The sequence below is a fragment of the Sorex fumeus genome, unplaced genomic scaffold, assembly GCF_029834395.1.
Source record: "Sorex fumeus unplaced genomic scaffold, SorFum_2.1 ptg000045l, whole genome shotgun sequence".
Taxonomy (NCBI): domain Eukaryota; kingdom Metazoa; phylum Chordata; class Mammalia; order Eulipotyphla; family Soricidae; genus Sorex; species Sorex fumeus.
Genome location: NW_026606102.1, coordinates 14,093,844 through 14,110,106, shown reverse-complemented (window position 1 = coordinate 14,110,106; position 16,263 = coordinate 14,093,844). Strand labels below are relative to the sequence as shown.

Sequence of the window (16,263 nt, the reverse complement as noted above, 5' to 3'; positions counted from 1 at the left end):
GGGCCATCTGGGTGCTGGGATTGACCTCGGGCAGGTTGCATACAAGGTAAATAGTCTGGCTTCAGCCCCGCCATCTCTCTTATTAAAGTTTCTAGATCTGGAATCAGACACTCCCCCATTTGGCTGCCCAGCCTCAGTAATAAGAAGTTTCCTCGTCTCCTAGAAATATAGGCAGACACGGCCTGGATTCCTGCCAGAAAGCTCGTGACCCAGGTTCCTGAGCTCTTGACCAGCTCCCGGCCCAGCTCCCCAAGGAGGAGCGCGAACGCCATCACGGAGCCAGCTCTCCTTCTGCCTCCTGTTAACATGATCTGGCCTCTCAAAGCTCCCAGTTCCCCGGTTGTGACAAGAGGCCGGGGAGAGCCACCCTTTGTCAGACTGCACAAACAGGGTATTTACTCCTATGTCTATGCTACAGACTCAGCCTTAATGCGCCAAAAGCTTGAGGCCAAATGAAATAAAAGGTGACAGCAAAGATCTTCCAGCGAGGAGTGGCTGCGGGGGCTCCTGGGGGTGCCGGCAGGATGTGGACATGGCCTGCGGGGGTCAGGGAGCACGCGGGCTCACCTCTGGGCTGCTTCAGCTCATGGAAGATGACAATGTCATGTGGGTTATTGAGGTTCTCAGCGAGGACAGAGATTTCCTGGCCATTGAGCCGATTTGCACTGAAAATGGCCTCGTTCTCCAGGTCTGTCCAGTACACCTTGTCCTGTGGGGAAGAGGCAGATGATGGTGGCCCTAACCCATGACCCATGACACCACCAGAAGGGAAGCCCCATGAACTACCCAGCCTCTCCCCAGAGCTCTCCTGGCCTCAGATTCATGCTGGGACCCGAGGCTAGCATTAATGTCCTGCTTGGGGTCCTGGGTCCAGCAGAAGGGCATGGTTGGGTGTTGACTGCAGCAAGGGTGGCTGGGGCCTGGGACCAAGACCTCGAGGGTGTCAGGGAGAACGTTCCCGCTGGGCCTCCTCCACCCAAGTGGCACACACCTGCAGACCATGGTGGGCTCCCAGGAGGCGAGTGTGCCCGTGGGCAGTCCTGCACAGGTCAAGATGCACTGCACATGCCCATCACACGCATGGGCACTGGGGTCTTGCATTGGCACCACCTTTACACTTACAGCTCAGACACACACATGTTCAGGCCCACTCCACACACGGGCTACGCAGAGCCAGGTGGGTCCCAGCACATCACGAGTGGCACCAGGGCAGGAGCCGAGTGCTGGAGGAGGGGTCACCATGCAAACATGGCCAGCACCACCCCCCTGGACCAACGTCCCTCACTTTCCCACCTTTTGAGGGTGGGGTGCGTTTGGGGGAAGAGGTCAGTGTGGGCTTCCTCATTTCCTAAGAAGAGAGGCTGCGGGGTGAACACCGAGGGGTTCCAGCACTAGGACTGAGGTGCCAGCTCTAGGACCCCAGGGTCACACATGTGCTGGACTGAGCAGTGACCTCTCTGGGGCCAGTTCTAGAGGTCACTGGGTCTTAGGAAAATTCTTCCTCCCCCACTACAGGCCATCTGTATCCCGGGCACAGACCTGGACCTCAGACTGGACACACCGGGACCAGAGCTCCCAGAGGGTGTGGGGGGAGCCAGGCCCCAGGCGGGAACTGGGAAGACGCCAGCAGCTCATAGATTGGCACGACAGATCAGACCTGTCCCCACCTTGCTGCCCGTCCTCATGTGTTCACTCCCTGTGAGCATGTCTCAGGGATTTACCCACTCTGCACTGACCCTTTTCTGTGGGCCCCCGTGACCGGCTCACCTCGAACACGGCGACCCCAAACGGGTGGCTCAGAAAGTCGGGGGAGGAGATGAGCATCTTCCTGCCGCGGCCACTGAAGTCCACGCTGGACAGCTGGTGCAGCTTGGAGTCTACCCAGTACAGACGCTGGCTCAGCAAATCTGGGGGGTGGGGAACAGGGTCAGAGGAACAGGCCATGGTCTACAGCCGGATCTCCTCTGTGCCCATCTCCACCCTCATTTCCAGGCATCAGGTGCAGACCAGCCTGGGCTGCCTTCAGGAAACGACGCCGTGGCACTGGAGGGGCGGCAGAAAAAGCCCGAGCCACAGAGGGTCAGGAGTCCACAGGGACCATGCCCATCTGGGAGCACCCCCATCCCGGAGCACTCCCATTCGGGAGCACCTCCATCTGGGAGCACTCCCATCTCGAAGCACCCCACTCGGGAGCATCCACGCCTGGGAGCACCCCCACACAGAAGCACTCACACCTGCACCTGGGAGCACTCCCACCAGGGAGTATCTCATCCGGGAGCACTCCCATCTCAGAGCATCCCCACCCAGGGGCACGCCCACCCAGAAGCACCTCCACCTGGGAGCACCTCTATCCTGGAGAACCCTGATCCAGGAGCACCCCGATCTGGGAACGGCACCACCCAGGAGCACCAGACTCACCCAGGGTGATTCCATTGGGCCATTCAATGTTGTCTGACACCAGAGTCTGCCGGCCCACACCGTTGAGCCCAGACTTCTCGATCTTGGCCTGGTACCCCCAGTCTGACCAATACATGAACCTAAAGGAGAGAAGAATGCAGGCTGGTTTCCACCGGATGATGTGATGGGAGGGCAGGGAATCTCAATGGCCCCCATCCTCAGAAGAGATGGAGGCTATGCTTCACGGTCACTAGTCAGCTGCAAAAATAACCCCACAGGACCCTCCAAACCTTAAGTGTCCAGGGAGGCCTGAACATCCAGGGTTCACTGTTTCGGCTCACAGCTGTGAGACCCACTTCCCACTGGTCCCATGAGGCCCCAGAGCGGGAGGCTGGGCAGAGGCCCTTGTCAGTCTTGTTCCTTCTGGTCTCCTGGGGAGAGAGGGGCCCTCTCCATCCACCCTCCTCAGTAACCCTGTTCGCTCCTGCCCCAAGCAGCTCAGAAGAGCCCAGTTACTATGCCCGGAGCAGGCTGTGAGCTGGTGGGTTTCAACGGTGGGGTCCGCAGACAGGGACTCTCCTGGAAAACTCTCTCTGTAGCTGTTGTGATGGGCTTGGGAGTGCCACCTCAAAAAGTGGTGGCAGCACCTCAAAAAGCAGCATTTTCTCTAACTTTAGAAAGCGCAATTTTCCCCGTGACCCCGGCCTTCTCCGCAGCCTCTCCACAGCCCAAGACACTGGGGGAGGGGCACGCTCACCCTCGCAGGGGATCAACGGCGATGGCCCGGGGCTCGCTGAGGCCACGGCTGAAGAGTGTGCACCTACGGCTGCCGTCAACCGTGGCCACAGAGATGGTCTTGTTGCCCGAGTCGGTCCAGTAGAGGTGCTGGTGCACCCAGTCCACCGCCAGGCCCTCGGGTGAGTGCAGCTGCTCGTCCACCAGCACCTCCTGCTCGGCTGGGTCGCTGGCCTTGTCCATGTAGGCACTAGGAGTAACAGAGCTGGGGTCCTTCCGCTGTGGCCTGGGGACCCAGCCCCTCCCACTCCCTGCTCTGGGCCATGGATTCAAGAGGCTCTGACAGGAACTGAGTCGGCGTCTTCCACACCTTCCCGGTGCCACAGACTAGAACCAGCCAATCTGCCCAGGAGCAGCTCGGCCAGGAAATTGGCAGCGGGTAATCCAGGGACTGATTTCAAAAGGCGTCAAGTGACGACCACAGCAGAGAAACTGCGCTGGTCGCTGGCTTTGGGGGCTGGGTAGGATCAAACCCAGGGCCTCACACATCCATCATTCTGGGACCCAGATCCATCATGCTCCGTGGTTTGGGGGTATGTCTCTGTGTTTGCCGTATGGCAGGCACATGCTAGACGTCCCTCTGTCCTCCCCTGCACTGTCACTTAACTGGGTATCCCCAGGTCAGGACAGCAGCTGTCCCACCAAGTGGACCTCAAGACAAAGAGAAGATATGCCCAAGGGGGCTGGGGTGTGCAGGGCAGCAGGTAAGAACTGAGAAGTACAGAGAGGAGCTGGACCCATGCCTAGATCCAGACTGTGGGGCCACAGTGAAGGGCCCACGGGGAGTGGGGGTGGCAACGCCGTCGAGGAGGGTCCTGGCGAGTGGAGGCCTCAGGCCATTCCCTTGTTGTCTGTGACTGTGGCCAGGTCTGGCCTCTGGGCACCCCCAGGGAGGGGGCCACAGCTCACCTGTAGATCTTGCGGTAGGAGAGGTCACACCAGTAGATACGGTTGGTGGCGACTTCCACGTCGAGCGCCACCACGTTCTTAAGCATGGGGATGAGGCGCGAGTAGTCGCGCTTCACCAGGTCGATCTTGCGCACCTCATGCCGGTTGGTGAAGATCAGGGACGGGCTTGTGCCAGCTGCCAAGCGAGGGTGGGGGCACAGGTCAGAGCCGGGCAGGGTTGGGGCTGACTGGGTGGCTGAGCGGCCCCTCCCCTCCGCCTCACGGGTTAGCAGAGCAGATGGACAATGGGTTTAAAGAGCAAAGGCTCAAAGAACCACACCTGACTGAGGGACCTCTTCCCCTCTGCCCTAACTCCTGAGGTCCTCTGAGATATGCACAGTGGCTTTCCAGTGTAATCCCAGGGTTCCATGCAGTCTCACTGCTCATCTCCAACATAGCATGACCCCAGCCACGAGACCACCTGCACTAACCAGACCCAGGTCACCAGGCCATCTGCGCTACCCAGACCCCGGCCACCAGGCCACACTGCACTACCCAGACCTCAGCCGCACCATCAGCCATAGCAGAGCTAACTGCCTTTGGGATCTGCTCCTCTGGGAAGCTGTTACAGCCCCACCTCTGCTTCAGGACCCCTGTGATATTCCAGAAGGGCAGAAAGAGTGAGGATGTTTTAGAAGGATGACGGAAGTGCCAGGGTTGCAGCACAGTGGGGCTGTGGCGAGACTGTGGAGGAGATCAGGATGTGGCTGTGGTCTTCAGACCAGTGAGCCGGTGCAGAGACTGCTCCACTGGGAGCCAACAGCAGCAGGGAATGTGTGTGATCTTTCCACACTTATATGCCCAGGCTAGAGACAGCACACACACACGAATACACATATGCACACATACACATGCATACATGCACACATATGCACATACACATTACCAGGCTGGAGAGAGCACACACACACACACATACATACACATGCACGCACACACATTTCCAGGCCACAGATAAGCACACACACAAGCACACACCATGTGCACACACATGCATACACGCACACATTCACATGCACACACACACTTTCTCAGGCTGGAGACACGAGCACAATAATGTACACAAATGCACACACATGCATGCACAACACGCACACACATGCACACACATTCCCAGGCTGGAGATAGTGTGCATATACACACATGCACACATGCGCACACACTCACATGGACACACAACATTCCCAGGCTGAAGACATACACCTACATACACATGCGCACACACATACACACACATTGCGAAGCTTGAGACAACATGCATGTACACACATGCACAAACACACACACTTGCACATACACGCATATTCTCAGGCTAGTCTGAGAGTTTGGGGTGCTGGAGAGAGAACACGAGGTTGGCTGAATGCGTCAGTTGAAGTCTAAAGACTGGATGTGTCTTTAGACACCTACACAGAGGTTCTCGAGGGCAGTTTGGTATCTGAAGTTCACAATGTGCTGATGGTGGCAGCGTATTCACCGGAAACTCGCTACACAGCCATGCGGCACACGACCTGCCTTAGCACATCTCATGTGAGATTCAGCACCAGATGGGAGACAACCCGGGGTCCATCCCTGACATCACACGACCCCTCAAGCACCCCAGGAATGGCCCCAAGACAATGAGCCCAAACATCACTGGGGGTGGCCCCCAAACAAAGAAAATCGCATAGATGGTATGTGCAGTGGGGACCACAGGAGTCTGCAGAGAATCCCAAATCCTACACGAAGGCTCCTGTATGGTCACCACTCCAGAAGCTGGGCCCTGAGATAGCTTGACCCCTGCCCTGCCCCTGCCAGCTGCAGTGGCACCACCTTCACCGGGGCAGGAAGCCCTGAAGGTCAGCGCCAGGGATGGGCCGGAACCCACCCCAGCTCCCCATTTTCTTGCTGTGTTCCAGACCTTCCCATCCACCCCATACCCTGCTGCTAGACACTTCCGACCGTGGGGACCCTGTGCTCTGCCCAGAGGCCCAGAGACAGGGACCAGGTGGCCTGCCAAGTGCCAGCTGGAAAACCCAAGGGGAAAAGGGCCCATCGGTAGCTCAGGGGACCCTGCTGCTAAGAGTGGTCCTCAGACAGAGAGTGCCTCTGGGGGTGGGGGCCACAGACCTCAGGGACAGAGCCTCTTCCAGGTCCTGATGGTCTTCCTAAAGTCTCCTCCTAAGGCTGAAGATGGGTGTCAGAGCCTGTATATATGCATGTGTGTGCACGTGTGTGTATATGTGGGTATGTAAGAGCTTGTGTATGTGTGAGCCTGTGTGCATGTGTGTGCGCATGTGTGCTGTACCACCTGTGCACATGCGCCTGTGTGCGTCGGTGCCTCCCACATATCAGAGTGCAGCTACTTCCTGCGCCCTTCAGAAGCGGCCCCTGCAGCCTCCCCCTGGGGGTGGGGTGGGGCTTACCGACGGCCTTGCAGTTCTTGGTCAGCGCGTCCATCTCATAGCCGGGGTGACACTCGCACTTGAAGTAGCCCTTGTAGTTGACACAGATCTGGCTGCAGGCATCGGGGTCCTCACACTCATCAATGTCTGTGGAAAGAGGGGGGCTCAGGCCTGGGAGGGGCTGCCTCCACTGGGGCACGGGCAAAGGGGCTCACCGCTGCAGGGGTGTGGGGAAAGGGCCTCTCCACTGGAGGGACGTGGGGGAATGGGCTCATTGCTACAGGACGCAGAGGTGCAGAGGAAGGGGCTCACCTCCGCAGGTCTTCGGGTCCAGGAGCCGGTAGCCGGCAGGGCAGGCGCACTCGAAGCCGATCTTGAGGTCGGTGCAGATGTGAGAGCAGCCGCCGTTGTTGTGCAGGCACTCGTTCAGGCCTGGGGAGGGACGCGGACACCTGAGGGCCGGGTGGTTGGGCAGGGGCAGAGGCAGAGCAGAGGTGGGCAGAGGTAGGCAGCCAGGTGCGGAAGCAGAGGTTTGGGCGGCAGGAGTCCCACTGAGCCACCCTGCCAGGCTGCACAGATGTGGCAGGGCCAGGAAGCGGGTCCTTTGCTCCCCACTGCCGAGGGGCTTGCCTTTCACGAGCCCGTTTCTTACAGCCCCTCCTGCCACATTGTCCCAGGGACGAGAAGCCGGCAGGGACCAAGTCAGGGCACCCCAGGGAATCCTCCAAAACTAGTGTCTCCACCTGGAGGTGTCCCATGGCCTCCTCCACTCTCCTTCCATGCAGATTTCTGCTCCCTGACTCAGGTGCCCTCCTGGGACACAGACTACTGGTCCCTGTCCCCCATCGGACAAACACCAAGTGGCGGCTGCTGAGCTGAGCCCAGGGCCTTTGTCCTCGTGGAGCTGGAGCTATGTCAGCCCCCTGCCACCTGTGTCCGATTCTCCCCTCTCCTGCCAGCCCGCCTGATTCCTCTACTCAGTCATGGCCCGGCCCCTTGGCTGAGTAGAGGAAACCAACTGTGGCAGGGGGCAGGAGTATCTGGTTCCCCTCCCTCTCCTCAGTCTCGGCAGGGCAGGGAGACCAGGACCAAAGCGCCCCAAGTTCTCACAGCATCTTCTGGGCTTTCGAACCACAGGGGTGGAATCCTGCAAGCCAGAAAGGTGCCAAGCTGCCCCGCTGCCTGCAGGCTCGTGCACTGCCGCTCCCATCAGCCAAGCAAGCGAACCAAGGGCGCCGTTGGGGCCATGTGCCCAGCTGCTCCACGCTGCCCGCCCGCCCCGGCTATGCACAGCTGTGGGCACCCCACCTCCAGGCCGAACCAAGCTTAGGGATGTCCCCTTTACCCCTGGGCCTCCTTCTGTTTCCCCGGGAGATTGATGGAACTGAAAAGAACAAAATCACAGTGATAGCATGAATGGGAGAACCAGGGTGACAGCCAGGCCCAGGCCTCAAGCCCCCGAGTCCTGACGTTCTGGATGGCCCTGTGGCACCATCTGCAGGAACCTTGCTGCCCCCCCAAGCCCTCCCCCTCCTTTACCAAACTAGCTCTCCACGGTCACCCAATCATTCACAGCCTACCACCTGTACCTCAGCTGCCACTTGTCATCCACTCACAACCTCACCAACCACCTTGTCCCTCAGCCATCACTCATCACCTGCTCACTCACTACCTCACCATCCTATCCCCTCAGCTGCCACTCGCCTGTCACCTGCTCACTCGCTACCACACCATCTTATCCCCTCAGCTGTCACTCACTTGATATCTGCTCACTCGCGACATCATGACGATTCTGTCTCCTCCGATGTCATTTATCTGATCATTCACTACTTCACTAACCATCCTGTCCCTCATCTGTAAATTCACCTTCACGTCACTCACTACCTCACTTGCCATCCTGTGCTTCAGCTGTCATTCACCTGTCACCCGATCACTCACAACTTCACTAACCATCCTGTCCTGTGGTCATCATTCACTTGTCACTTGTCTCACTTGCCATTCTTCAACTGTCGTTGTCACCTGCTCACACACCACTTCACTCATCCTATCCCTCAGCTGTCATTCCCTCATCATTCACTGCCCCCCTTTTCAGACTACCCCTGGGCTGTCATTTCTTGTCACCTTCCATGTACCTACTCCTCCAGACATCACCCCACCTCTTTCCTGAGAAACAGCAACAACTCAGCTCTGATGACATTTCTGGACCCTTGATGGAGGGGCACAGGTGGGAGAGCTCAGGGTGACTAACGACGGTGGAAGGAGGTGGGAACAGAGCCCATGCCTGGCTGAGGAGGCCAGGACAAGCCCAGGACACTGGATCCAGATGTGCCTCTCCCTGTCCACCTCCTGGCTGGCCAGCAACCAGACTGCGGCTGGTAGCAGATTCCCTAGACCCACTTAGTCTTTGCAGCCTGCGGTGACTGAGGTGGGGCCCTGGGCAGGGGGTAAGTTCCATGTGAGGTTCCATCAGGGGACAGAATGGCCGTTCCCCCTCCCAGTCCATGCACACCCCACATGCTCACCCCTGCATGCACACACAGCTCACGTGCAGAGGCCCAGACAGGCCTGGGACACAGACATAGGCCACACATGAACTCAGGACAGCTGCCTCCAGGGAGGCACCAGGGCCAACGGCACACAGAGACAGGCATGAGCAGCAGACAGAGCAAGGGATGGTTCAGAGGGTTAGTAGGCCTGGCTAACCCCCGGTCGGGGTGCTGGGGGGTGTTAGCCCTGCCAAACTTCCAGTCGGGGTACTGGGGGGTGTTAGCCCTAAATCCCAGTTGGGATGCTGGGGTGTGTGTTAGCCCTGCTGAACTCCCGGTTGGGGTACTGGGGGGGTGTTAGCCCTAACTCCCAGTCGGGATGCTGGTGGGGGGTGGTGTTAGCCCTGCTGAACTCTTGGTCGGGGTGTTGAGGGATATTAGCCCTGCCGAACTCCTGGTCAGGGTAGCGGGAGGTGTTAGCCCTGCCTAACTCCCAGTCAGGGTAAGGTAAGGTAAGGTAAAGGCCCTCCCGTTGATCGTCCAGTCAGGGTAGTGGGGGGTATTAGTCCTAACTCCCAGTTGGGGTGATGAGGGGTGTTGGCCCTCCCAAACTCCCAGTCAGTGGGAATGTAGCTTCCCTGGGCGCCTGGGAGGGGAGGGCTACCAGGAAGGGCTTTCGGGTGTGGCCCAGGTTCAGTCCCCCAAGCAGTGGTATGGCCACATCCTGACTCCAAGATGAATGTCAGGGGCCCACATTGGGTTGCCCACACTTCTAGTCTGGTACATTCCCTGGAGCAGCACAGGCCCCCTCCTCCTCTCTCTGTCCTGTCAGCTGGGTCTCAGAGGGGTCTCGCCTGCCTGCCTGTCTCTGCCTGTGGCCCCCCACTAGCTCTGCAGGGGCCCTGTGTGGTATTGGAAGGCCTCAGGGGCCAGGCCCTGGCTCAGTCAGCAGTGTAGAAACCCAAGAGAAAGAGAAAGTTCCAGAGTGGGCAAACACTCAGGTCCAGTGGGGAAGGAGAGGAGAGGTCGGCGTGCGAGAGGGCACATGAGCTGGAAGGGGAGCCCGAGGAGCCGGGGTGAGGCACAGTGGCAGTCCCGGGCCACGTGGTTGGTGGGAAGAAGGCGCAGGAAGCAGACAGTACTGTACCACACTCTTTCAGAGGCTCATCCGACCAGTCCCGGCAGTCCCGCTGCGAGTCACACACTTTCCCGCCGTCCACGCACTCGCCACTCTTACACTGAAATCTGCGGGGCCCTTCGCAGGTGGACTCTGCGGGGGCTGGAGAGGACACAGCGCTGCAGGGGGGCAGCGCCCCAGCCCCCAGGGAGGAGCCCGAGGCCCTGACTGATGGGGCAGGGCTGGGCCTGCACCGGAAAGGGCCAGTCTGCAGAGATCAGGGATGGGGCAGCCTGGGGTCCTTTGCTCTTTGGCCTGGGGCGGAGAGGTCACTTCCTGCCCTGCCCTTTAGCCCTCCCTTCCATGGCTCAGCCAAGGGTCACTGTCCTGCTCCTGCAGGACACGGCCTCGGTGAGGGAAGCCCCTGGGAACAGACAGATACGACAGGGCGGGGCTGGTTCCATGCAGTCCTCCAGCCTCCGGGGCAGGCTGCAAAGTCCTTCACCACCCAGAGCTCAGGAGCGGGCGGGATGCTGGGGTGGGGTGGGTGGCTCACTGTCCCTGGGGCCAGGGGACTCAGTGCACACGCACCCTGCAGGCAGCCGGCTTCGTCGCTCCCATCGGGACAGTCCCGCTCCTGGTTGCAGCGCCTGATGGCGGGGACACAGGTGCCATCGGCACAGCGGAACTCATCCCCGCGGCAGGTCCCCAGCGCTGCGGACAAGGGCGAGAGGAGAGAGTCAGGCGTGCGTGGGATGGCACTGCGGGTTCCCCCCACCTCACCCCACCCTGGCCAGAGCAGAGCCAGTGACTAGAGTTTGGGCGCCATCAAAGGACACAGTGGCCAGGCCACTTCCCGAGTACAGATGGGGAGACTGAAGCTCAGAGCGGGGGGCGCAGCCTGGCGCTCTTCCTGCCAGCCCTCCCCTCCGCGAGCCCTCCTCCCTGCTGCCGTGGGGGCCTTCCCAGCCCCCAGGAGTCCGGGGGTCGGGGGTGCTGCTGGAGAGCCAGGACGTGGCGGGAGGGACGGTGCCGGAGCCACCTGGGGGGTGCTGCTGGCGAGGGGCGGGCAGGGCTGGCGCTGCCCGAGTCAGGGGCGGGAGCGCGCGCAGGGGGAGGCTGCCGGGAGGGGTCCCGCGCCAGCCCCGCCGGCCCCCCGCGGGCGCTTACGGCAGTCGGCCTCGTCCGACTCGTCCTTGCAGTCGCGGTCGCCGTCGCAGCGCCAGCCCGCGTGCACGCACTCGCCGCTGCGGCAGGCGAACTGGGCGGCGGCGGCGCAGGCGGCGGGCGCGGCCGTGGCGGGGCCCGCGCGGCCGCACGGCGGGGCCGCCTCGTCCGCGCGGTCGTCGCAGTCCAGCTGGCCGTCGCACACCCAGCGCGCGGGGATGCAGGCGCCGTCGCCGCAGCGGAACTCGCGGGGCCCGCAGGCCGGCCGGGAGCAGCCGCGCTCGTCGCTGCCGTCGCCGCAGTCGTCGTCGCCGTCGCACACGAACACGGCGGCCAGGCACGAGCGGTTGCGGCACTGGAACTCGTGCGGGGCGCACACTGCGCGGGACAGAGAGCCGGTGGGCCCGCCGGGGCACGGGGCTCCCGCCGCCCCCGCGCGCCCCGCCCCCACGCGGCCCCGGCCCGGATGCCCAGCGCCCCGCCGCGCCCCGCCCCGCGCCGCGCGCGCCCACCCCCCAAGCTCGGGCGGTCGGTCCAGCTCGGCCCGGGCCAGACTCTGCAGCAGGTGGGGTCCGAGCTGACCTCCCGCTCAGGGCAGTCGGTCCAGCTCGGCACGGGCCGGCTCGGCAGCAGGTGGGGTCCGAGCTGACCTCCCCGCCCGGGGCAGTCGGTCCAGCTCGGCCCGGGCCGGGCTCTGCAGCAGGTGGGGTCCGAGCTGACCTCCCCGCCCGGGGCAGTCGGTCCAGCTCGGACCGGGCCGGGCTCTGCAGCAGGTGGGGTCCGAGCTGACCTCCCCGCCCGGGGCAGTCGGTCCAGCTCGGCCCGGGCCAGACTCTGCAGCAGGTGGGGTCCGAGCTGACCTCCCGCTCAGGGCAGTCAGTCCAGCTCGGCACGGGCCGGGCTCTGCAGCAGGTGGGGTCCGAGCTGACCTCCCTGTCCGGGGCAGTCGGTCCAGCTCGGACCGGGCCGGGCTCTGCAGCAGGTGGGGTCCGAGCTGACCTCCCCGCCCGGGGCAGTCGGTCCAGCTCGGCCCGGGCCGGGCTCTGCAGCAGGTGGGGTCCGAGCTGACCTCCCCGCAGGAGCGCCCACAGGGCCCGTTCAGGCTGCGGCCGGGGGTCTGCCCCGAGGCCCTCCCGTCCCCTCCCTTCCCGCGGGACGGGCTGTTTTCCGAGCGGTGACCAGCTCCGCTCGGCCCCGTCCCTCCTGCAGTCCTTACACAAGCCCCAGGTGGCCGCCGCGGCGGGACCGGGGTGCAGCGCCACAGCTGCGCCACCGGGCGGCGCCCGGAGCCCGCATCTTTATTTTTCGAGTTTTATTATTGTATCTTTTTCCCCCCTTCACTGCTCTTGAACATACAATAGGTTTCCGCCCTTCACCGTGCAGGCAGCTGGAGGCAGACTCGCTGACAGCCCTTCAAGCTGCCGACAGTTGGTCTCCCCCCACCCCTGGGCCTCACGCTCTGTATCATGAGTGTGTCCCTAGAATGCGCTGGTCCTAGGAGAGTTCCTGGCCTTCCCGGCCTTCTCACCCCTACTCAGAGGGGTCTGAGCTCCACGAGGAACGGTGCTTTCTGCTGAGCTCCGCCAAGCTGCAGACCTGACAGCTGTTCTCAGCCCCGCATCCTCAAGCTTTTCCCCTGCCAGCCCACTCCCAGCACCCACGAAAAGAAGCAAGAGAAGGGGAATAACCTTCCCCTGTCTGGGAAGTGAAGCCCCAGAGCCCCCACCCCTACGCCCCTAGGAGTTGACAGGGGCCTTCCTGCCGGACATGGCCAGGTCAGAACTATCTAGCCCCCACGCTGGTGGCCTGGAGCTTCTGGGGCTGAGGAAAGGGCTGGTGATGTGGGGCAGGAAGGAGGCTCAGGCCCCCCGGAACGAGTACGGCTCCGTGTCTGTCCCTCAGGCTTTGGAACCGCCCGCCTGGGACCCATCCCAACTCCAGACTTAGAATTTAGAACATGGTGGCCCAGAACCAGCGCAGGGGACAGTATTTTCTCTGGGCTGGGAAGCATGAACCGGATGCAAATGGAGGGAGTGTGGAGTGGAGGCTGGGGTGGCAAGTGCGATCGAGCCCTGGACCCCAGCCCAGGCATGCCCCTGGCTCGCCTATCGTCACAGCCGCTTTTCCTGTCCCTCCCCAGTAATCCCGAGCTCCCCGAGGGAGGGGGCCTGGGACCCACGTCATCATGTGCCCAGAGCCTGGCACGCGGGCTGTGTCCACGCTGCAACAAGGCTCCGCTCCCCACCGGGCCCCCCACCGGGAGGGAGCTAATCCTGCGAGTGGAGCTCGGCCAGTGAGTGTGGCGGTGGCCGCGCCATCTGTTCCCGCTGAGGCTGCTGGCCGCGTGCGCCAGGCCGGGATCCGAGCAGCGGTCACCAGCCTCCAGGACCCTGCGCCCTCTCTCCGCCCCCCACCCCACCCCCAGCCCTGCTCTCCTGCACCTGCTCACAGGCCCCAGAGATGCATGGGAAGGACGAGTGGACGGTGCGGATGGCCGCGCTGACCAGCCCTGCGTCTGACCTCGGTTCCGTTCCCTCAGCCTCGGGCCCTGCCCCCACGCCTGTCTGAGCCTCAGTTTCCTCACCCGTAAAATGGGGATGATGATGGCTGCTCGTGAGGTGGTTGGGAGGATGAAAGACCATGTGTCCCACGTGCCTGCCCGTGGCGAAGGGGGGGTCACTGTCTGTTCCTCTCCGCCGCCCCCACCCACCTCAGCTCCCCCGGAACCCGGCCCTCCTGGCCAGCCCCTCTCCGCACTCACGGGTGGCACAGCCAGCCTCGTCGGCGCCGCTCTCGCAGTCCTTCTCGCCGTCACAGCGCCAGGAGGCAGGCACACACTTGTGGCTGCTGGGGCCGCAGCTCAGCTTCTCTGCAGGGCACACCTGCTTGGCTGCGGAGACACGTGCAGGGCTCAGCCAAGGGGCCCGCTGCCAGCCTGTGCCACCTGCCCCGTGGCCCTCAGACTGAGCATGGGAGGAACCTGCCCACCCCACCCTCTAGCTGCCCAGAGCTACAGCTGACCCACCAGCGTCCTGCCAAGCAGCCTTGCGGGGGTCCCTGGCCCCAGACCCACGCGCATCCTCCCAGCCTGCAGCAGTTATGGTCCAGCCACCCAGGGAAGCCCTGGCGTGTTTCTCAGCTGTGCGCCCAGAGAGATGCCAGGCGGGTTTCCGTTTGCCTTCACAGAACCCAGCCGCGCCCCAGCATAACCCACTGGCTCCTGTCCGTGCTGAGCACACGGCTGACACCAGAATCCCTGGCGCGCCCGGGCTCCATCTCTGCAATGCGGCCAGAGGCTGGCCCAGGGCAGGGCTGCAGCCCAGGGGTGGGGGGGGTCTCAGTTTGGAAGAATGAGCACCCTGATTCTCAGAGCTGGCGAGGTACATCTCCCTGAGATTCCCCTGGGGACCCCCAGACACTGCTCAGACCCCAGGACTGACTTCCTACACTTGTGGGGTCCCCAGAGGCCCAAGCTCAGAGGGTCCTAGGGTATGATGAGCACAGGGCTAGAAGTCTGGCCCCATGAGAGTCCAGCAGGACGTCAGGGGCAGGACTCAGGGTCAGGCCGCGTGGGGTCAGTCCTGCCGTGGCTGTGCCAGGTGGGTGGGGACACGGCTCCCGCTCACAGAATGTCCCGAGAGCTAAGTGACATGCTTGGGTATTGTGTGGAACAGCAGGCCCCCACACCGCAAGCGTTCCTCTGCCTGCTGTCCACACAGAAGGGATGAGGACTTGAGTCCCTATTAAGCACCACTGTATACAGGTGGTGGGCAGCACCGGGCATGGCTGAGTGGGGCAGGCGGTGACACGCTGTGTCTGCTGCGGGCCCTGGCACAGCCTACACCCTTGGTTTGCTCTGCCAGCCCGGCCACTTCCCGCTGCAGTTTGCAGAACTGAGATGGAGAAAGGGGGCGTCTGGGTCAAGGCCTCTGGGTAGACACATCATGGCCCCAAGGTCACTCCGTGGAACTCATCTCGTGAACAAGGTGGTTCATCCAACAGATTGTGGGTTCCTGGCCCCAGCTCCTGTATCCAGACCTTGAGACCCGCATCGCACCCAGCTGATGCTCTCCTAAGAGCGGCCCTGGCTGGCATCCCGTGAGTCAGCAAGATGCGATGAGCTCATCTTTCATTGTCAATGTTTTTGCTGGAGGATTCAGCTCTGTGCAGTGCCAAGGGGTTGAACCAGACCTCCTTCACATGCTCAGCCCACCAAGCCGTCTTTCCAGCCTACTTACTTTTTGTACGGGACCGTGCCTGAGAGCTTGGTTCAACTAGGATGCTTGGGGGTCAGGAGGGCCCTACCCATCATGCTCAGGGGCCCTGTGGTGGCAGAAATCGAACTCGGGGCTTTACACATTCTCGGTGTGTGCTCTACCACTGGAACTATGTCCCCAGCCCTAGCGTGTCTTCTAATTTCTCTCCCACAAAAGGGACAGGTGTTAGGTATGTGTGCAACGCCTCGGGTCTGCAATGGGATGGGGGCGGCGGTGGGGGGAGTGTGCAGGGAGATTAACAACCCCAGAGCCGGCCTCTGGAAATGGGGAAGAATTGATTGGTGCTAGGCCAGCAGGCCGGGCCAGGAGGACTTGAAATAGCCCCACTTCACCCTCAAGGGGCTAGGTAAGTTGTCCCTGGAAGGTGCAGACTCCCCCTTTCAAAGAACCCTGCAGGACCAGAGCAATAGTACAGTGGATAGGGTGCTTGCCTGGCATGTGTCAACTGGGTTCAATGCCCAGCACCCCAAATGGTCCCTCTAGCACTGCGAGGAGTGATCCCTGAGTGCAGAGCCAGAAGTAACCCCTGAGCACTGCCAGGTGTGTCTTCCACCAAAAAAAAAAAGGAGGAAAAGGAAAAGGAAAAGGAAAAGGAAGGAAGGAAGGAAGGAAGGAAGGAAGGAGGGAAGGAGAAAGAAGCTGTGCCAGGCAGGGAGCAGCAGCCCTCCAGGAAGACACTCCATCTTACCGACGAG

At 61.9% G+C, this 16,263-nt stretch overlaps 1 protein-coding gene across 10 annotated transcripts in view; it reads right to left on the bottom strand.

Annotated features, from left to right (window-relative positions):
* LRP8 (LDL receptor related protein 8) overlaps positions 1-16,263 on the bottom strand; it is a 66,964-nt gene that overhangs the window by 15,007 nt on the left and 35,694 nt on the right. For 2 of the 10 annotated variants that reach the window (XM_056122188.1, XM_056122192.1), the window contains exons 4-15: positions 14,053-14,181; positions 11,295-11,669; positions 10,716-10,838; positions 10,155-10,286; positions 7,867-7,905; positions 6,834-6,953; positions 6,543-6,668; positions 4,102-4,276; positions 3,155-3,382; positions 2,419-2,537; positions 1,768-1,907; positions 568-709 (exon numbers count right to left, since the gene is read on the bottom strand). In XM_056122188.1, the coding sequence (XP_055978163.1) occupies positions 568-709; positions 1,768-1,907; positions 2,419-2,537; positions 3,155-3,382; positions 4,102-4,276; positions 6,543-6,668; positions 6,834-6,953; positions 7,867-7,905; positions 10,155-10,286; positions 10,716-10,838; positions 11,295-11,669; positions 14,053-14,181 (1,848 nt within the window). The remainder of the gene's footprint in view (positions 1-567; positions 710-1,767; positions 1,908-2,418; positions 2,538-3,154; positions 3,383-4,101; positions 4,277-6,542; positions 6,669-6,833; positions 6,954-7,866; positions 7,906-10,154; positions 10,287-10,715; positions 10,839-11,294; positions 11,670-14,052; positions 14,182-16,263) is intronic. The other 8 variants (XM_056122191.1, XM_056122193.1, XM_056122195.1 and 5 more) reach the window with 6 other exon arrangements.